This window comes from Argiope bruennichi, chromosome 9 (genome assembly GCF_947563725.1).
Source record: "Argiope bruennichi chromosome 9, qqArgBrue1.1, whole genome shotgun sequence".
Lineage (NCBI taxonomy): Eukaryota > Metazoa > Arthropoda > Arachnida > Araneae > Araneidae > Argiope > Argiope bruennichi.
In genome coordinates, this window is record NC_079159.1 from 110,453,821 (window position 1) to 110,477,120 (window position 23,300).

At 28.0% G+C, this 23,300-nt stretch overlaps 1 protein-coding gene across 3 annotated transcripts in view; it reads right to left on the reverse strand.

Annotated features, from left to right (window-relative positions):
• Nucleotides 1-319: 319 nt before the first annotated feature.
• LOC129983650 (protein capicua homolog) overlaps nucleotides 320-23,300 on the reverse strand; it is a 36,816-nt gene continuing 13,835 nt past the window's right edge. For all 3 annotated transcript variants that reach the window (XM_056093211.1, XM_056093209.1, XM_056093210.1), the window contains exons 8-20: nucleotides 22,819-23,086; nucleotides 21,055-22,320; nucleotides 17,746-17,872; nucleotides 16,368-16,595; nucleotides 15,402-15,535; nucleotides 12,370-12,516; nucleotides 10,146-10,340; nucleotides 9,959-10,062; nucleotides 7,708-8,132; nucleotides 7,106-7,251; nucleotides 6,841-6,990; nucleotides 5,622-5,777; nucleotides 320-3,373 (exon numbers count right to left, since the gene is read on the reverse strand). In XM_056093211.1, coding sequence (XP_055949186.1) covers nucleotides 2,985-3,373; nucleotides 5,622-5,777; nucleotides 6,841-6,990; nucleotides 7,106-7,251; nucleotides 7,708-8,132; nucleotides 9,959-10,062; nucleotides 10,146-10,340; nucleotides 12,370-12,516; nucleotides 15,402-15,535; nucleotides 16,368-16,595; nucleotides 17,746-17,872; nucleotides 21,055-22,320; nucleotides 22,819-23,086 — 3,735 coding nt within the window. In that variant the 3' untranslated portion in view covers nucleotides 320-2,984. The remainder of the gene's footprint in view (nucleotides 3,374-5,621; nucleotides 5,778-6,840; nucleotides 6,991-7,105; nucleotides 7,252-7,707; nucleotides 8,133-9,958; nucleotides 10,063-10,145; nucleotides 10,341-12,369; nucleotides 12,517-15,401; nucleotides 15,536-16,367; nucleotides 16,596-17,745; nucleotides 17,873-21,054; nucleotides 22,321-22,818; nucleotides 23,087-23,300) is intronic.

A 23,300-nucleotide genomic window follows, 5' to 3' on the forward strand; every position in this document is an offset into this window, starting at 1 on the left:
ATTTTTAGAATCAACTAGATATTTTATATGACTGATAGCATTCGCAGGAATATCCATGAAGGGGGAAATATCATCATAGTTTATTGAATTTTTACATGAACCAAATTTAATATCTACTCTTTGAATTTTCTCACGTTAATTGAGAACTGATTTTTATACTAATAATCTATTGCTTTCCAAGTGAAAACTATTAATTGCCTTGAATTTCTATAAATAAAATTTATAAAATTTTATTTTTCATTTAACTGAGAAATGTTTTTTGTATTAATGCACAAAAGGGAGAAGGAAAAGAAAGAAAGAAAAAAAAAAAAAAAAAAGAAACAGTAAAGTATATTTTTTATTTCTGCTTTCTGGGGCAATATATTTATATTGGGTTATGACATCTCAACAAAACATTTTACAATCAGTTTAACATAGTGGAGCACATTTGACAACAATAAAAAGTGCTTTTAAGAATGAGACCACATACATGTGATATATTTACAAAATGCAGAACACTACATTTCAACAAGAACTAGATGAAATTCATATAAAAATATCAATCATCACTTTTCCATTATAAAGTATATATATAGTTAATTTCATTTACTTTGGAAATCTAATTGTTGCACATTTATCATTCAAAAATACCCCAAACTGAAAAAAAATCTTTAAATGAATTTATTTTAATAATGGAAACAAGTTGAATACTCAATGAAAGCAGAATAAAAAAAGAATTATCACAAAGTTCCAGTGAGAACTAACTTCACTGTATGAGATTACCATTTTGCTCGTTTTGACTAAAAACAAAATTGAGCACATGAACAAACTAAAAACAAACTTCAATCATACATAATACTAAAAGTATAAATACTAAAATCTACATATTTTTCATCTCTACATTGTTTTGTACATCTGCGATTGACTAAGCATTTATTTACAATATTAAAACATTTTTACATCCAATCCCTAATAATTGGGAGGGGGAACATCTGCAGTGAGCATTTAAGTCCAAGCTGCCCAGATGTTCAATTTAAAAAGGTCTCTCATATTTCTATCATAAATACATATTCTCACTCTTTTATTTTTTTTCGATCACTAAATTTAGGTCATTGCTTTGTATTCTTAAAGAATACATTCATTTACATGTGAATATATACATAAGTTTGTTTTTAAAGTTGCTTAGCAAATTAGCAACATCAGTATGTCTATATAGCAAGGTTGTCTCTACAGGTGTAAACAGCTGTGCTATGCAACACCTAATGCAATGCAACTGTGTAAAATAGTTATTTATTTAAAAATGAATTCTCATTTTTCTTCAACCATTAGCACTGACAAAATTAACAAATTTCTAAGTGATGTCACATATTAAAATGATAAAATAATAAAAATATCAATTATAATGAAACTATAGTTCAAAGAAAGTAATAAAACAATATGTTCCAGCTTACAAAAGACTAATACATTTTTTAACACATGCACACACATACATACTTACATACATATCAGCTTTTCACAATAAAATTTTAAAGATTAAAAAAGAAAAAAAAATACATTTTAATTTCCCCAAGATCATTTAATAAAATGCATAAAAGCCAACTCCAACAATTAAATAAGAAATTATCTATGCATATACACAAGATTTATGCCTTTTATTTACATCAACTTCTAATTTGAAACAAGAAACCTATTGTTAATAATGTACATCATGATAAAAACTTAACATATAATTACAATATGTAAAATTGAAAACAATATAAATTAATATCATTAAGCAATATAAAAAGTAAATAAAATAATTATTTAACATTTTCAATAAAATTAATTCTAGTTAATGAAAATTTCTCTTCAAAACCTCACTCTCTTTTTTAAAATATGTTACTTCAATCATACATAAGAACTGATCATTTCAATCCCTACAATGTGTGTGTATGCGTTTTAAAATTAAAAATCTTCAGGTTTTCTTTATCAAAATAAATTGCACTATAAATCTTTCATAGAATATAAACGAATTAAATTACATCAAACATTTTTCCCGCTGGTCTTTAATAACATTTAAAATTTTCCGAAGTCTAAATAATAATATAACAATCAACTAATAGATAAATACAGATCATATATTATATTAAGGTGGAAGTAATAATTTTCATCCACTTAACACATAACTCATTATATCATCACAACAATTTCAAAAATTCATAAAATCGTAGTCTTAACATAATGTACAAATTTACATGCTAATAGCATATACACAAAAGAATGAAATTATGGACCCAAAGTTTAAAAAATTGTGCCTTAACTTTAAATAGCATGGTTAAATTCCTTTAAAACATATCTTATGAACAGCCATCTAGTAATTGAACAACTGCAATTGTATCATTGAATTAAAAATTGAATCTTAATATAAAATAAAATCCCCCCCCCAGCTGCTATAAGCAAAAAGTTCACCTTGCAAAAGTTGTCTTATTTAAATTCCAGCCAAGAATTATAACTTCTTTTTTAAATCCGGTCCATATTGATATTTTTAAAATATGTCAATTTTTTTTGTTAAAATTATATTTGGAATTACGTATTTAAAACAATTGCAACTTAATTTTTACAAATATTTTCATTACAAAAAATGTAACAAGAACTTGTAAGTATTCAGAAAATATATAACGACATTCACAGCTCCTATGGGTTTTTTTTTTTTTTAAATAGAGTTCAGTAAATATTTTTACCAATATTTATTATTAAAATAGCCGTGTATCCCCCCCCCAAATTTGATCATTCTATTATGATCTCTATAAAGCAGTTTTCAAATTAAAATAAAAAATTATATCTAATCATCCAATATAATAAAAGTGATTAGGGAGTATAATAAAAATCAAAATTGTATTTTTAATAAATATTATTTCAACAATATGTCTGATCATTTTTGTTTTTGACTAGTTTACACTGACATTCAACAACAATAATTACTTTTCTCAGAATAAGCTGTGTTTCATGATTATGAAAGTAGATTGTCAACTCTGTTCAGCAGAACTCACAGCTGCATCAGTTCTATTTTCTTGGTGTTTCTCTGGAATATAACAAGAATTTTTTATCCCATCAGTGGTAGAAACAGAACGGAGCTTGCTGTTTGTTCCCACGGGTCCAGGAACAAGAAACTGTTGCTGAGACCATGAATTAGAACTAGAAGAACCTTCTACAGTATCAGCATGGGTGCTAGTTAATGCAGTATTGGCACTGCTATTGTTGCTACTGCTGGTTGCAGTAGGTGTGGTAGGAGGTTGAGGTGTCCCAGCATTCTGAGCCATCAATTTTTGACGCACTTCTCTTATTTTCAATTGAAGAGTATTTTTGGTAGGAAAAGCTTCTTGATGAATATGTTGGAACTGTGCTGTTGCTTGGGCTAAGGAGAAATAATTAGAATATTTAATAAACAAAGCATTAATTTACTGAAAGTTATAAATTTTAACTATAGTGTATGAAGACTGACATACAAATGCTTGATAATTATTTATATTATCATTTTTTTATTGTTGAACACACAAGAATTAAGAAATGAACTTCTCACTGAACAAGAAACAAACATTTCTTCTTACTTATTATATGTTAAAGTAAAAATGAATGAATAAAGCGCTAATATGAATAAAATTACAAAAAACTGCAGTGGAAATAACAATTAAACTGGCAATTATATTTTTTGAAAAAATAAAAAAAGATTTGCCAGTTAACGAATTGAATTTTTCAGGAAATAAATATAATACAGAGGAGATGAAAAAGAACATTAAAAGTTCAACAAATTCAATCTTTTCATATAATAAAAATACTTTTAAATATAAGCAAAATTCCTTAAATATACTTTTACAATCCAGTGGTAGGAAAAGTACATCCATTATTAATATTTCAAATTTCTGACAATAAACCAAATGTTTAACCTGTGGGATGAAAGGGAAGGGATTTCCAGTCAATTAGGGTAACAGAAGAATTTTGCAGTAGAAGTTGGCATTTTCTTTGATTTGACTTAAAGTATTCTTATTAGATTAAAAATAGTCTATTATTTATGTCAGTACATAATTATATTCTGGAGGTCTAATTAAACAAAGTTTTTTTCCAAATTAATTTATTAATTAACCAATCCATTGCAGCAAAAAAATCTGTTACAGTTTTTATTATTAAGAAACTTGCTTTAAATTAAATAAGGATTAATAGTTTAATTTAGTAGTAGAAAATAGAGCTCCCATATGAAGCAGAAGGTTAAACTCTATTTCAACTAAGCTTTCTCTGACATTTGCACTGCCTGAAAAGGATGATAAGATCTGGAAATATAACTTTTATTTAACTCTCATCAATCATAAACTACCATTAACCATATTTTTGTTTTTGTTTTGATTTAGTGAAAATGGTGCCTGTAGTAGTAGTTGTTGTTGTTGACCACCATCAACTACACGAATCTCTCAGATGAATGAACAATGATAATTTACGATGGTACCTTCAACAAAATTGTTCAAAGCATACATATTTGTTGAAAGTTCAACCATGAATGATACAAGATATCATTTTTTACATCTCCACAGCCCAGTTTATTGAAAAGAGTCGGAATTTATCTTCTTCTGACATCTTCAGCTTATATCTTTTAGCTTCATGTTGGCGACCCATCCATCCCTAGATTTCAATTTTTTTTTTTTTTTTTTTTAATTCTATATTCAACATCAATTTGTATAATAATTAGTTCTCATATATGAAAAGTATTATACATATAGATTATATAATCGTCTTTATGAAGATCAGCTGTTAAAGGAAAAATAATAAACTAATAATAAGAAAAAGGAAAAATAAGAAAAAATAAAAAATAATAAACATTACTAGTGCGACAGGACACTACAATGTTCTGAAACTTAATATCACTATCATATAATATATCCTAAATGCATATAATAGATTTAATAGAAAGTATTATAGAATTTACTGTAACACTTATTATGAATTTTACTATATATATTTTTATAGAATTTATTTCTACAAAAAGATACAGATTTTCATTACATTAAAATCCTGTACTTTATTACCCCAGAACAAAAAATGTCAAGGGTAACTGAGAACACTATCCTGTATCTCAAAAGAAATTCTAAAAATGAAAATTGCATCTTTCTGACCAATGTTATACCTTTCAGGTCCAAGAAATGCATAACTTAGCAACATATCTTACAAATGACCAATGTAAGGAATAAATAATGTCATTTAGAAAAAGTTTTGTTTTCACTTTAGTTTCAATCAGAGTAAAAACAATAGATAAATATTCAATGAAAAAATTGGAAAAGTTTATTATCTTCCTTGAAAGAGTGCCTTGAAAAAGGATTCATCAGTATGTACTGCTAACTACTATCAGTATGTTTCCAAACTACTCTGATTAATCCTAAATCTTTTACACACATACATACATACCTTTGGTAAAAATCAGAGATTTTTTTATTGCAATTGTTTGAAAAAATACTAAATAAAAAATTTTAAAATATAAATAATATTTACTATTTATAAATAATAGTAAAAAATAATCTATTTAAAATAATAATGAAATAAATATCTTTAAATAAATGAATATCTTCTCTACAACCTCTAAACTTTTTATTTAATTATCAAACAAATGCTTCAATTACCAGTCGGAAATAAGCCAACATCTTTCAGTAATTGCATTACTAAACTTCGCCTTGTATCCAAAATCCGTCTTTGAGATGACATGCCTTTGTCACTGTCACTAGGAGTTTTGGGAGTTCTTGGAGAATGAGTACTAGAACACTCAGCTTCCACAAAGTCTATAAAGTAAAACAAAGATTTATGAAATATACTTAAATGTAAAATCATTATAAGCTATTACAACAGGTTTGCTGATTTTATACATTTGATGAATTGGAATTTTTATATCATGCAGAATGTTAAACTAATTTAACATAAACTATGTTGAAATACACTTATGAGTGAACTAAAATGTAGAATATTATCATTTTTATTACTGCTTAAATTTTAATATTTAATGATTTATTATTAATTTATTTATATATAAGACATAGGCATATTTAAGTATTTTGCAGCCCTATGCAGTGCACATTATGAGGTATTTCTTTTAATATGTTAATAATTTATTTTAGGTTGACATTTTTGTTGGCAACATACATGTTGTATCAGTTATTTTAAACAACTCAGGATCCATGTTTGTACCTAATACTATAGAAGCAAAGTGAACAAAATGAAACACAGAAGTCTGATCAATGATATTTTAAATGTTAATATTTAAATTATTCAAAAAAAAAATTTTTTTTGACTTTTTTATTTGGTAAATAGGAAAATTAAGTTTCTTAATCAACTTGAGCAACTTCAGACAACTGTCTAGTTTGCAGAGCTAGAAATCCACTACAGAAAACAGAATATCTATCTCCATGTATGTCCTAATACAAATTTACAAAGTTTTTATCCAATCTCAAAAAAGGACTTCTCAAATTTGCTGTTCAAAACAAGAGTAAATCATCTCTCATAAAAAAAATTAAACTCATAATTCCTCATATTGTATCCTTTTATTCTGCTTCTTCCCATCAATTATATATTATTACTACACATCATAGTTACATAAGTGAAGAAGTACGTTTGAAAGTGAAAGAAAGAAAATTTACAGTTTTATTTTCACACCTGAAATAAAAATTAATTTTAGAAATGGAATTCAATTCTATATACAAAAATAGTTGCTAAAGACAAAAGTTGTTTATTATTAGGCAAATGCAAAACAAAATTACAAATGCATTTGTCCATTTGTTTTAATTTTTAAAAAAATCTGTCAAAAAAATTTCACGATGTAAACTTGGAAATTATATCAAAATCAAATACCTTCAAGGCTAAAATTAGGCCCAAAGAATTTATTGCCTTCGAAGACAGCACTTTTGGGTGTTTTTGGAGTTCCTGCTTCAGAACTACTTGACTGTGCCTTTGGTTTACATGGGCTTTTTGCTGATTCAGGATCATCTTGATCTTGAGCAGCTAGATGTACAATTTGAAAATCAGTATATAATAAATTTCAAATCAAATAACATTTCAGTTATGTGATGAATAAAAAAATGCATCAAAAGTATTTTCAAAATGGTATGGAATTTACTTGATAGACGCCTTTTTTTTCTGTAACTATTAACAAAAGCTCGAGGAGAGTTCGGCAATGATGCAGCTGCAGCAGAAGGGGATTCTTCAGGATTGAACTGAGGTAATGATGCAAAACGAGCTTCAAAATCAACTTGTTCCAGCACCCTGAAATTAAAAAGAAAAAAAAATCAGTTTATATATAGAGTTTTGTGTTGGTATTCATGCTTTATTTCTATCAGTATTGCACATAATAATAAAATAAAAAAAATTATCATTTATCCTTAAACAATAAATCAACAAATTAAAAATATATATGTGTGCTGAAAATTGTAAAATTAGATGCATTATAGACATTTGGTTGTATCATCTTTAATTAAGGATAATGTTATAAATTTGATTTGATATAACATACACTTGATTCCATCACAGAATAAGCAATGATTTTTTTACAAAGTAAAATGAAAGTAAATAAAAAGTTCAGAAATATTCTAATGAAAACTAAAATCCAATGAAAAATAAAAAGTTCAGAAATATTCTAATTTTTTCTTACGAAGAGATAAAAAAAAAATCTAAAAAAATACCAGCCAAAAAGATTTTGCATAGAGGTAACAAAGAACTTACTTATCCATTCCATCATCAGCTGCTCTTTTAGGATTTGGCTTTTTAGGACTCAGTGGTTCTTGCTGAGATCCTTCAGCAACAGCTTGCTTTTCATCTTCTAATTCTTCATGCTGGTCTTCATCCGTAGCAGTTTTTAAAGTTGCTTCTTGAGACTCAGAAGATCTGCGCTGATTCAACTGTCCAGGAGCACGGCCCAGCTGTGCTGGAGTGGGGGCCAAAACAAAACAAACTTGAGGGGAAGAAGCTGAAACTGGTTCAGTGGGAATGTCATCAGTTGCAGCTGGCACAGCATCAGCAGCATCACAAGTCACAGTAACTGACACAGCAGGTACATTCAAGTTTGAAACAACTTCATTATTATTTTCATTAGTACTTTGAGATTCAATTGACTGATTGGTCTCACTGATTAAGCCTAATTTTGGAGGCTGTAAAAAATTATTCATCAGATATAAGAAACTTCAAAAATTATGTACAGATATGCAAGATTATACATAAATATTAGATATATCCTATCCAGTTGTGCATAGTAAAGTTTTTCTTAAAAAATAACCATTTTATAAACATTTTTAGAAAACTATAAAAACTAACATTAACATAGTATTTTTAATTACAGAATTACATGTTATGATGAAATAAAATAAGTTAGGTAGTAACTAAGTAAATAATTAATTTCATAAAATATCACCAATAATAGTGGATATTTTTTACTAATATTGAAATTAAATTATTTTAAATCCTTTTTTCATTCAAGTTTTGTTAGAAAATCTTATTAAAGTACTTTCATTGCATATTCAAAACTATTTTATTATACTACTGTTAGTAATATCTACTTATTATAGAAAAAATGCTTATGTAAACACTGCATTTTATTTGCTTCGCGATTGGTAGATAGCAAGTAATCTAATCCATGACATTTGAGGTTTGTTTTGCCAGCATTGTTTGAAATATTTAATGATAATTATTATAATGTCATAGTAAATATTTATATTGCACCTGAAAGTGAAATGGTGAAAAAAAAAAGGAAATCTATAGCTTTAATTAATACTAAATTAACAGCACATGAGTTTAAAACAATATTATTTGTTAATTCTACTTTTAGAGATACTGTTTGTGGCAACTCTAATGAATAGTCTATCTATTTATTTTTTTTTCAAGTAATAAAATGTTTCATTTCTTGACTAGCAATCGTCTGAATACCTAAGTAATAAATGCATTAACCCTGCATTGTTTTTTAAATAGCAATGGTGTGTCCAGCAACATAAGATAAAAAAAATGCAAAGAAAGACGTAAGTGAGAATCTGCCAATTTGAAAAGCAAAGCTGCTCCTGAAGCTGTTAAGATGGTGGCAAAATGTGAAAAATTAACTCAATATTTAGATATTGGAGATATAAGCAAATAATGTACTTATTGTGGAGCTTTGAGTCTTGAATTAAAAGTAGGCCAATCAGAAAATGTATGTTCTCATCATGGAAAGATTAAATTTCCAGGATGGAATAAATGGCCAGGGGAATTTAAAAACTTGCTAACTAGAACTGATGAACATCACATATTGTATTGAACAACTTCAGGGTTGTCAAGAAAAAGCAAGGATGGGGCAAAACTTCCTAGTTAGGAAAAAAAAAATATTATACCACTACTTCATTAACTTTTTAATTATTTAAAAGAAAAGGATATGAGCATAAGTAAACAAAATTTGTGTATAAAAATTATTTTTATATTTCAAATTAATATTAATATTTTAATAGTAAATATTTTTATATGCAGTAAAAATAAAATAAAACATATTTACATATATAACTACACAATCTTTCAATTCTCTCATTAAAAGCTTTTCCCAACCTATATATGTAAAACACTAAAGCACATAACATAGAAGTTGTTCTTATTACTAATTATTATTGAATGGGACAGTCAAATATAAATAAACCATCATATGAATTTCAAATTACTTCACTGAATGTTTCTCAGCTGCATTGAATTCAATGCTTTACACAGTTAATTAATGGAGCTGGAAAATACTATTAGAAATGTTTTGGAGAGATTCACAATATTCCTCCAACGTTCATTTTGTTTGAAGAAAGAAGATACCAAACAAATAAAGAAATAGGTTTCAAATAGACAGTTTAATCAAAACTTAAAATATCAATGCAAATTACTCTGGTAAATTTTAATTAAGATAAATTCTTCACAGAAAACTAATTCAAAATTAGATGAAGATAAAAGTACATCATATTGAATTGCAAATGTTTACTTTTTTCTTGGCCCTTATTCCACCTTCTGCAACCATTTCTTTGTAACGCTTCCCTTTGCATGACCTTTGGGGTTTTGTATTATCTGAAGAGTTTGCATCATTATCTAAATAAAAAATTAATTTACATCAACAAAAATTCTATATGAGATTTTGTTGGATTCTGGAAGTTATTAGAATAAGTACTTACCAATTTTTGAGTCACCTTTGGAATTCGCTTCTGAATCCACAACAGAAGTAGCTAATGGTACATTTGCAACAGTTGCTTTTACTTTTTGTGGCTTTGGATGAAATGTATGAGCAGAAAATGTAAGATCACCTTTGCTGTTTGGTGTTAAGCTCACAGGGGTAGTGGACAGAGCACCAGATTTAATGTCCATGATTCCTATATTCAAAACAATGAAATATGATATGTTCAATTATTCTCAAATAATAAAATTCTCAACAAGACAAATCCTTATCAATTTCTTTTGTAAAACATGTACAGTACACTCCCGATTATCCGCGGAATTGGGTGGCGCGGCCGCCGCGGATAACAAAAATCGCGGATAATCCGAAAAAAGCTAAAAACGGGTATAGCAAAAGAGAAAACAGTCATTCCAACTTTGAAAAATCGTCTTATGTACAGTAAAACATAAAATAAACAGCAGGAAATGTTTAACTAATGCTTAATATTTTAGTATATCACTCAAAACTAACCTAAAATGCATTTTGTTAATGAAAACAGAAAAGTGCTTTGTACTTACGAGAGGCGTCAAGGATACACAGAAAAATTAATACATATGTACTGTTTTAATACTGTAATGTGTTATGTAATTACAAAAGCATAACTGTAAAACTGCACCTTTTTGAAAAAATCAGTCAAAAAAAACCTTTGAGCGGCAAACCGCCCGCGGATAATCGGGAGTCTACTGTATATAGTAAAAATCTTGATTAGAAAGTTTTCACCACGCCATAATAATAATATTATGATAGAATTTTCATTTGTAGAATTTTATTTTCTCACATGCATAATATATACAGAAGTATTTCAAATGAAGGAGCAGATCTGAAATACTTATTTCTAAAGAATGACAATAGATAGAGTCGCATATATACATAATTGAACAAAAGAAGTTCAAAGCTTTATTTTATGCATTCCGATAATCCCGAAAAAAGCAATGCTGTTTATTTACCAAAAAATGGCAACAGCCACAGGAAAGGTAGTTCGTGTGCTGCAATATCTAAAGAGTGGATTATCTGTTGAAATTAGATGTGTGCATTTAGATGCAAATTCAACAAAGAGCATCATACTAATTCTTACAAATGATATAAGAAATTCATAGATGACTGTATATGCAAAGGAAATAAAAAATCGCTGACTTCTTTTGAAGAAGGCCAGAACTTTTCCCTTTATCTCCCAAATTGCATAAAAATTGGATTGGTGGGTATACACAAACTGTATTTGAATGTAGATCTAAAAAAAACATAACCTTATCTGTAAAGATCACATAAGAGAGAGCATGCTTGCTACTTTTCAAGTTCAATGAAACTAAACTGTCACAGCAGTGAGTTCAGTAATCAGGGACCAATTACTTCATGGATGCCAAGATTAGATTCGATGTTGCCCACTTAAAAAAATAGAGCTCATGTTAAATGCCTAAAAAAAATTTTAAACTTTTTTCATATATGTATGTATCTGTAGTCTTTATGTCTTCATTATAAACAAATATTTAAAATTTGCTTTTTAAATAAAATAAAATTTTAAACTCTTTATATATATATCTGTAGTCTACATTAAAAACAAACATTTAAAATTTGCTTTTTAAATAATCTTTATATAAAAATGTGATGCTTAAATTTTTCCCCACTTTAAAATTTAATTTTTTTCTTCACCACTTACATTCTACATAAAAAAACACTTTAATTTTTGAGGTACACAATTTCCAATCTCTCTCAAAATGAAATGAATATAACCTGTGCAAATAATGTTACAAGCCTCTACAGAATTCAAAATCAGTAATTCTTCATGATTTTATTTTCCAAATGTGGGAACAACTCTTTTTGAATCCATAAAAGGTTAAAACAACTACTTTGCCTTAATGTAAAACATCTTTATCTTTGGTCTCTCCCAAATCTGTATCACTTTGCTTTTTCCTTGTTTACCATGATTGGTACATACATGCATATATACACACACACAAAAAAAAAAAAATCCTAAATTAAGTGGAATACAGGGGACTTTTCAAGTCATTACAGCATTGAAAACCTTACATTAAGTTTATCAATACTGTGTTGCATGTATCAATATGAACTTAAGCTATTATTCTTATTTGAAATATTTAATTTAATTACATTTAAATTTCTTTCTAGAATTTGTATTATTTTAAGTTTACAATAAAGAAAAGAAAGAAATAGAGAACAAAAGAACTCACCAGCATAAAATTGTGGTGATTGACTTCGATTATGGGGACTTCTTGATGTACTTATTGATGTTCTGGAATTTATAGATGAGGGTGCCGAAGCTACTAATGTCACAGAAGGTGCTTTAACTTGGTTCATTGTTACATAAGATGTTGGGTCTATAAACAGAACAAGTTAAGTATATAATAATGTGATAAATTTTCACTACATACAATTAGATTTTAACATTTATTTACATCATCAATAAAGAAAAGAATATGAATATTTCAATAATTCTAATACTTTACATATTTAAAATTTTTAATGCTAGTTAAAACTGTCAACAGTGAATATTGAAAAAAAAAAAAAAAAAAGAAAAGAAAAGAAAAAGAAAGAAAGTAATGAAGATGCTTTGTAGTATTTTTTAAATAACTAGACACAGTATTTAAAAAATAAATACTTCAAAACTAATCAAGAAAAATTAATTTAAGCTAAAATCAATTCATATTTGTTTTAACATTTTTTCATCGTCTATTGGTTTTTATTACATAAATAAAATTTAAAAAATTCTTACAAATTTTGAATTTTATTTATTCCTAAATAGAATATGTGGCTTTTGAATGAAAATATATACATATATAAGCTTTTTAAAATATGAATAAAAGTTTTAATGCAAGAAATTCCTTTATATAAAATATTACAGAAAATCCTTTATCATCTATAACTTGACTCAAATGATGTTGCAAAAAAACTATTAAAAAAAAAAAACTAAAGCTATTATTAACTAAAAAAACTATTGACCAGTTGCAAAAAAACTACTAAGAAAAACCTTTTTTAAAAAATTAAACTACACCAAATAATATTTTTAAAAATTGTCAAAAATTAATTTTTTTTCAGAAGGCATAAAAAATTTTAAAAAGTAATTCACAGTTAAATTACTTTGAGAATGGCAATTTGAACACTAATAAATGCAATCTTTAAAATATCTATGCTATTTTTATTTGACAGAAAGGGAACACTAAAATAATCTTTTCTTTACATGGAAGCATACAAATATTATTTAAGAAAAATGGGAAACACTGAAACATTATTTAAAAAAAATAAAATAGGAATTTAATTATGAAATTTTCATCAAAACTTTTCTTTATATTTGAGAAAAATTTGTTAAAATAATAACTTTTTATGAATTTTTCACCTTTATCTATTCTCTCTCTATATATACAATATATATAATATATATATATGTTACAGCCAAAGCCTGAAGTTTGGCCATTTCGCGTTTTGGCCAAAGTCCAAAGTACTTGTAATTAATATTGTATATTCTACTTTGGCTGGACATTTCACGAAGTGGCTGGGAATCTTTGGCCAAAGCCCGATGCGATAATGGTAGATTGACCAGTAAGTAGCACATTAAACGGAATTCTTAAAAATAAGTAAAATGTACTCATTCTTGAGTACTTCATGCTGTTATAATAGCTCCGAGTACAAAAAACTTAAATTTGTGAAATGCATGTACTCACTTTTTGAATACATACAGGAATTTGAATATGACTATGTGTTTTTTCAAATCTGCAAGAATTATGCAAACCTAAATTTTCAAAAAGAAATCTCAACTGAAATGGTTAGACCCAGATGGATTCGAACATAGACTGTTCGATCTGCAGCCCAATGAGCTGCCAACTAGGCCAATTCGCACAAAAGTGGCATATTCCAAGAAATGTTTTAAGGGTAATGGTCAGTCTTTATCTGCCTCACAGACCTAATGCTAAATTTTCCAGAGAACATTCTCTTCCGAAATATCGATTCATAAAATACAAAATTTTTTTACAAGGAAAAAATAATATTAAGAGTAAATCAAAATAAATATAATAACATTTATGTATAAAATATAAATAAGGACATGTTGTCAGTGAAATTCAACAGATGGCACCAACAAAGAAATGTCTTTAAATAATATTAACAACAGAACTATTTTTTCTTCATATTTGTTTTATTTAGCCCTTATATTTGCTATTTGCCTTTGCAAAAAAATTCATATTTTTTGAAGTGATATTTGGGGAGATAATGTGAGCTGGGATCTTTAACATTAGGTCTATGGAGCAGAAAAAGACTAAGAATCACCCTTAAAGGTGGTAGACAAATTTAGTACTCAATTTCCTTTGTATTCATACACAATATGCAATGCATTTGCTCAAGATATAATTCATCATTTTGATTTGCGCAAATCTAATCTTCACGCTATCACGTTGTTACAGCATATATGTTCACTGAATAATTTCTATTATGGCTTTAATATGAGAACAGAATAACAGGATATTGTATTTTTATATATTACAAACTTATTTTTAACTCAGAGGTGTGTCACTTATATTTGAACTCATTTCTGAAACAATTGTACTTAATAAAAAATAGTACACAGAACTTGATTTCTTTCTTCCTACCTTGGCCGATCGCCCAGTCACTTCGCGAATTGATTGGCCAAAGTTCCAAATCAAGAAGAGATCGGACATTGGCCGGTAAGTTTACAGCAACAATGGTCAAAATATGAACTGGCCGATTTCGGGCTATGTCCTTAACAGATATATACATTTGCATGGAAATACAAGATACATCAAATGATTACAAAGGTTAACATTATGAAATCAAATCAATCATTAGTAGTTACATGATTACATGACATAAAAGCTACATATTAGAAAGTAAAACAATATTACACAATTTCAATAGCCATACATGTAAAATTATCTCTAGAGACAGTGAATGCAACTGTCTCTAGGGATGTAGAATAATTACCTTCTACAGTCTAAGAGATATAGAAGGTAATTACACCTTGAATTTATTAGTAAAATTTGAAGAACATGTACTTAGTAATTTGGATTTCTATAACAAAATTATATTTCTACAAATTATATGGTTTCATTTTTATTTAAATGGAATTATTATAACAGAATAATTATAGTCCAAGAATATCATTCTATTTTAAAAGCAGTGTCAATTCCAAACATAAATATTCAATGAATACAAATATTAATACTACATAAGCACCAATTAAAATAAAAATTACCTTTTTGTGGAGTTACAGCCATGCACTGCTGCAACTGAATTAGAGTACCTGGCACAGTAGGGGATAAGTCAGGTGAAATAAGTGAAACTGGATGTGTAGCCAAAGCAGGGGATGCTGGAGATGTTGCTTGACGTCTAAAAGACAAAACAAAAATGTTTAACAATTTTCTTAAGAGAATTTTTACTGTACATTAGAAAAAAAAGTCAAAGTTTTTAATCTCAGTATTGGAATAAGTAGAATATTCTACTCCATATAACACTGCTCAAGTAATTTTTGCTAATATATTTTAAATCATTTGAAAATACATAAATATATACACTCGAGATGTTATAGTATTATGTTATAAATGTGTTCTTTATAATCACCATTTGTTTGCTAATAACAGATTTCAAAAAAACTGACTATTAATTTTATCATTATCAGGCATAAAGTACTTTATAATTAGCCATACAGTAGTAAGCACAATTGCAGAAATATTTGGGGGGGGGGGTGCATTTTGGAGTTTTAATAGTTCATAACAATTTTGTTAACTCCAAAATTATATATAATTTTCAAGATAATTTAATAAAATAATTTTATAATGATTTGAATGGATGTTTTGTAACAGCAATAATAATAATAATAATGCACAGTAATAATGACTTATGCAAAAATTCTCACTTGTGGTGGTGAAAACTTATCCGGATAACTTTTAGCCTCAATTATGGGCTCACAATATCATCCCATAAGGTTCACCAAAGTTTTAGTAATAACTTCCCATATAATTATGATTGTTTGGCAATGGCAGAATAGCGTCAAGTCAACATTTAAGTTTGGTGGAGACTAAAAGTTCAGCTAAAGGAAAAGTATCATTGAACCCTAATTTTTGGAGGTACATAAATTTTCTCTTAACATAATTACATAAATTTCTATATGTTTACAAATATATAACAAAATCAACTTGCTACATCACTAATAAATACTCACCTAGTGGATGGCAAAATAAGTCGCTGTGTTGGTGTAGATGCCGGTGGGGTTGTGATTGTGTAAGTTTGTGCAACACTTGTTAAATGTAATCTAGAATTCTCAACCACTGGACTGACTGCTGGAGTTATAGTTAAAACTTGGGATGTTACAACAGGATGGCCAGATGTTGGCTTATTTACAATTACACCTTGCATACATGCATTTGAGCCTTTATTCACTGTCAAAGAGCTGTCACAAAAAGATCAAAATCAAAAAATTAAGATAATAATTTTTAAAAGAACACAATTAGCATATTCAATAGAAATTTTCAGATTCCCAATGAGCCAGACTTCAACCAAATCACCCTGTACAACAAAATTTTGACTTGATAAATAAATGAAATCTAGAATTGAAAGATCTAGATTGAACTGAAATGAAAGAAATTACCCCAGATTACCCTAATTAATTAAAAAAAATTACTTGAATTTTCACACTAGCCATGCTCATAGAGTCAAATATTTCCTTACCAAGTAAATTGTAAACATTCAAAGAAATTCTTTCAAAAGGTATTTTACCTGCTCAACTGAAATATAATAAATATGCTTTACAAAATTTTTCATTAAAAAAAAAAACTCCCCAGTATGTAGCAATTAATTTCAATAGCATAAACAAGCTGGTATTGTATTATTTTTTAATAAAAATCAGGCTAAGGATCACTAGTTTTGAAATAAAAGGATCATTTATTCTAAATCTCCACCCTTTGACAAACTTAAGTAATATGGTCAAAAGCAGCAAAGAAATTGAAGCTCTTATTTTAAAATTTACAAAACATTGAAAAAAAATTAATTAATGAGATTAAACCAAATTTCACTAAAAATTGTGGAAGATGAGGAAAAATGAATTCTACAATGATAATAATAATATTAAAAGTCACCAATAAGAGCACTGTTAAAATGAAAATCAGAATGAATACGCTGGAAATGGATTATGCTAATTTCATTCAAGTCCATATAATGTATGCTCAATTTAAAACATTTGATTTATTTGATTTCAATCCCATTAAATGTCTAAGAAGGGTAGAAAATAAATTTCACTATTTCAATAAAATCTAAAAGTAGTAGTCTAAAACTTGATAAATAAGAGAGCTTTTTTTCTTAAATTTTGCAGTATCGAATTCAGTTTAATAAATATTTATCTATTGTAGTAAAGTTTACTCCTATGCTTTCTTTTAGACACAAGTAAAGTTTGAACACTTCTTTGATATTTATAAATCAAAATAAAAAGAACTTCAAACAATTCAATCATACTTAAAAATAAGTTAGATTTGTAAGAATTTTATTTTTAAATCACCCTTAAATGTCATTCATTCTCTATAGATGATAAACAGACATTTTCTTACTTTCCATGTCCATTCGCAATGTATTTTGTATTGCTACCAGATAAACCAGGAGGAACCCCACTGGCATGGGAAGTGGGGGTTCCAAGCTGAATGCTACCTTGAGCAGGAACTGCCATTTGCATTACACCTGAAATCAAGGCAAATTTGCAATTCTCAGAAGTACTTCAAAATATTTTGACTGCAAAAGAATACCAATTTATTAACAAAAAAGAAGTTATGTCAAAATTTTCAGTACTTTAAGGTAAACAACATAAGTTCCAAAATTATATATTTTATCTTTAGCCTAAAATATCCTCTTAAAATGAAAAATCTGTCAAATATGCTTTTTGTTTTTAAATTAGCAAGAGAAAAGCACTTATTAGCTTTTCCATCATCAAGGGAAGTTCTCTTCCGACTTAATTACAAATCTAGCTCCGACCAATCCCAAATTCAGGATTGTAAAGGATTCCAAGATAAGATCTATGAAAGGCATAATATCTTATTGTGACTGTGGCACTCAAACTGCATCAACCGAAAGGTAATACATATAATAACTATGACAAATAATAGTTGTGTTCTGACTTAACTATTCAATATAATTTCAATTCAATCAGATTCAATTTTATTATTGCTACTGCATAGTTTTCTTAGAAGTTAGACAGAAATCTTCATCTTAGCAATGATTTTGAAGATAAATAATCAAATCATGAACCTATATAATGTGTTTTCAATGAAGAAGCAGAAGATGAAAAGAAGTAATTAGCAACAGGGTCTAGGACTTCAAGCAATCATAACAAGACCATCTCTCATTTGTAAAGTAAAGCTACAGAAATTACAATTCTCTGCAGCTCATGAGTTATTTGTATAGCCAGAAAGATACCAAACTGTTATAATTAGATTTTAAAGGACATGGGGGGGGGGGGACCAAAAGCTTGAATGACACAAATGTTAAAGTATTTATCTCTCTGAATTAACACTGGAGAACTAAACTTAAATCAGAATTACTGTGTAGCTAATTTTAATTCCTTTATTTATTTCAAACAAATTAACATACCTTCAGAAGTATTATAATATTTAAATTTTAGAAAAAATACAATTAATTTTAGTGAGAATAAGTGCAGCAATATCTTGGTTTTGCAGTGCTGACAGGTCAATATTTTGTTGGAAAAAAGTTTAATTTATCAAGGGTCAAAGTGAAGAAAAAGATTTAATTTTAAGGCCATAGAAAAATTAACTATACATATTAATATACTAGTCAAATAAAATATTAATTTGTGCAATAAAATTTCCTTCAAAACAAAAAAGTGGTACTGGACATGAATTAGATATATATTTAAAATTCCATTAAATGATAACCCATAAATTGCACTGACATGAGGACACGAGATGAAAAGAGGAAGTCCAAGGAACAAATGAAATACCATGTGATTATAGAGGAAAGAAATTATTTTGGGTCGCCCAGTTGGGAATGTGCTGAGGGAGCAGCTAGCATAACAGACCCAGTTAAATGGAGTGCAAGTGTTGTGGCCTCAGGTATCAGCTATATGTGAAAAGGTACAATGTGGATATGATGACCTTATATTATGCTTATCACTTAATATAAAATAACTTTTTCATATGAAAAAAAAATATGTTCACTGCATTTAATCTAATTACTTCCACAATATAAGAATTTGTTAGCATGAGTAGTCTTGTAGTTTTAAAGTATTATATATGTATTATTATTAGACTATATTTGATATAGTATTTTATCAATAAATTCTGAGCATATTTTGTTCATTAAAAAATGAACCGAAAAGGAGAGATTACAATTTAAACATAATGATATCCTTCAAGTTAAATAGTATGCCTTTTTGAGTCAGTTCCCCCCCCCTTGCTTTAAAGAGGAGAATACAAGTCATATCTATAAAAAATATAAAAATTCTGAAATGATGGACCGAAATTCACCCAAACTATAAGAAATTAAAATAAAGAGAAAAATAAATCAAATGAAAAAAATTTATATATAAAAATTAACTTAACAATAATTAACATTCATTTTACTCTTCAAAATATAAACAAAATATTTAAAAAGAGGGTGGACTGTCGGTCATTTTATCTATTCATGTCTTTCTTAATATAATGCATATTACTAATACGACAATATTTATGAAGTTAGAGTGCTCAATTTCAATATGTGATCTTTACATCAAAGATAACAAATCTCGAGTCAAATCAATCAAATGAAGAAGTACAGATTCAAAATACATAGTAAACTCTTCACTAAATGACAACACGAAATATGAAGAACACCATACAGAAGAAGTATTTGAGAAAGCTGAGGAGAAAACACTCCTATTAATTAGTTTTCCTAAATGTATAGCTGATTTTTGGATGCTATTACTGTTAACTACCATTAAAAAAAAATTACAAAACTGTACTTGTAATTCAATGTTAAATCTGTCTAATAGATTCAAAGATATACAAGAAATTCTAAATATATAAAAAGTCAGTTTTCGTATTCCAATAAGCTTTAAATAGAATAAAGATAATTGACTTTCTATGCATATAACATTTTTTTTAAATAGACAAAAATTTGCTTGATATTTAATTAAGCTACTAAAAATACAAGTTTCTCCCTAAGTGCAATAATAAAAATCCTAACAATATCTCACCATTTATCTTATTGACTAGATATGAAATGCAAAATATCAAATATCTGTTTTTTTTTTTTTTTTTCAATATTTCACTTATAGTTTCTAAATAACAGCGAGGTTTTTATGAACTTGAAAGCAATTTGAAATGTTCAAGCTCATTTTTCAATAACACAGCAGTGGCCTTCTTCAGTAGCATTATTATTCATTTTATATTTCTAAACATTTCAATAAGTATTTTTCAACATAAAACAATTTTTCATATTTTATTTAAAAAGTATTAATCATCCATTACATCACTTGAGTATCAGGAGAATACATGAAATATTGAAATGAAATAAACTTTTGAACTTTACTTAGGTTGCCAATTTCAATTATTTGCCAATTTGAGAGATGTTCTTGAACTCAATGTTCTTAACCTTTGAATTGAACAGGTAATTTTAATTATATTACAAATTTTTTAAGCGTTTATAATAGCACATGCAGATAAACTTTAGTAAAATATCATCACTTATGGATGAATGGGAAGGGAAATGATATGGTAATAAAAGTATGCATTATAATAATTTACTTATTTGGCAGTCAAATTAAGATAATACATTTCCAAAATGCTTATCAACTAATGAACTGACAGAAAAACAGAACAATTCATGAATCTATCAATAATTAAAACATTTAACATATAAACTATAATTACTTTTCATGTTTGGCGACTGTAAGGTAAGGGAAGGAACTAGATATTGCACTTGAGTTCCAGACCTGGAGATCAGCTGTGGTGAGAGATGGAACTGCCCTGGAGAAGTTGGACTAGATAATAAAGCTTGTGATGGCATCTGAGCATTGGTCTTTAGCACAAGGTTTGCCAAAACTGTCGTGGACGCCATCTGTGACACTGGAGTGGATGGAGTTTGCGGCGTAGAAGGTGCACCATTCTGCTTGGAGGCAGGAATGACCAAATTTTTCAATGTGGCTGTTAGATACTCAGGAGAAGTAAGAGCAGGAGACACCCGAGGTGAAGTAGCAGAATTTTTTGAAACTGGAGGACTTAAAATGGCCAAAGATCCATTTGAAACAAGAAAACCTTGAGAAGTTTGAATTAAGGATGCAGATATTGGTGATATCTGAACCTTAGATTTATCACTTTGTATTGAGATGGAGGAACTTGGAATCTGCAAAGACTGCAGATGCCTAGAAACACTAGGTGTCTGAGGAGATATGCTTTTAACAAAATTTGTTTGCACAGTATTTGCATTTGCCGTTTGATTTAAGTTTATCGATGGGATTGTAAGCAGAGGTGGTAATGCACTGCCCCTAGATAATTTTTGCACAGTTTTTTGAATTCGAGGTTTGGCACTTTCTCCACCTCTTGTTCCAGGAGCTTGGTCATGAATGGTTGATGTTTGATTGTGAAGAGCTTGAGATTGAACATCAGTACTGACCACACTTTCTTTCACAGTAGGACTTTTAGGGACCAGTAAAGGCATATCTGATGTCTCTGAAACCTTATCATTTACTCCTTGTTCCGAAGTTACAATTATTGATGGTTTCAAATTCTCGGCAGAAAATGCTGTAAATGCATCAGAAGCATGTACTTTGGGTGAGTGAACATCCTTAAAAACAGCTCCAGTGGGTTGGAAGTTAGAAGCGGTGGGTAAAGGTCTGTGAAAATGTCCATTTCCTGAACTGTTAAGTGTATGGTTACTGTTATTGCTATTATTAGAACCAATAGAAAATGGAGCTTGAGAAGTCGTACATGGGTGAGCTTTTATCGGTTTTGGACGGTGGGTGACTTCAACAGACGAAGAATGCTTCATAACAGGTGAAAAACGTTGTTGTGGAAATGCTTTATTTTCAATAAGAGATTCATCATCAGACTGACTTTCAGTATCACTTTCTGTAACTTTTTCTTTACATTTCAAATCAATAGGTGGTTCTTCTTGACTCAAGGATGCCTTTTCACTTACTAAAATCAAAGAAAATGATAAAAAAAAAAAGTCAAAATTTTAAATTTTTCATCCTACAGCTACATCAATATATATAAAAATCAAATTGCCAATAAAATGTTTACATAGATTATTAATATCTAAAATTTCATCACAAACACAAACTCTTTGTCAAAAATTAATACTTGTTAATTGTCTTAAAAGCAGCACGAGTTGGATAACAGTCACTTATTTAACAGCATAAATTTCTTAATATAAAAAAATAGTTTATATGCAATAAATAACATGCTAAAATAAATCAACAAATTTTAAAATATTATTTAGAATGGAGATATTACATACTTAAACACAAGACTGAATAAATGAAAATATACAGAAGGGTTGAAAACAGTATTTGATGAAGTATGTGATTTAAATATTTTTTCAAAAACTTATCTTAGTAACAATTTTTATACCAAAAAGTAACTAATATTAGAAATAATGAGTTAAAAAATATTTTTTAATAGTTCTTAACTTACCAGAGGCTGTTTCTTCTTCACAAATGACCATTCTTTCATCGTCACTTGTATCAGAATCAATTCGCAGATTGCCGGGATTTAAACCTTTCCCATTTGCTCTTTTTTTAGACTTATCTTTAAAATGTGAAGAACTTTCAATCACACTTGATAATAAGCCCATTGAATTTTCTTTGTCGTGAGATGATTTATCTTTTGTATCATCTTTTGTCAGCAAATTTGCATGCCATGGATCCGGCAATTGTGATAATGAACGAGATCGTGGTCTTTTCTATAATTAGAATAAAATTCATGTTACTAAAAAAATGAAAAGTTATCGATTGTATCTCAATTCTTTATCGAGAAGAACATTAATTTAGTTTTATACAAGCATAAAAATTCAATAAACAAAAATGCTATGTTTTCAATTTCCTTGATAGGAAATTATAAATTTTAGCTTACATTTAATGTCTATAACAATATATTTTCATTAATTTTTAAGTTAA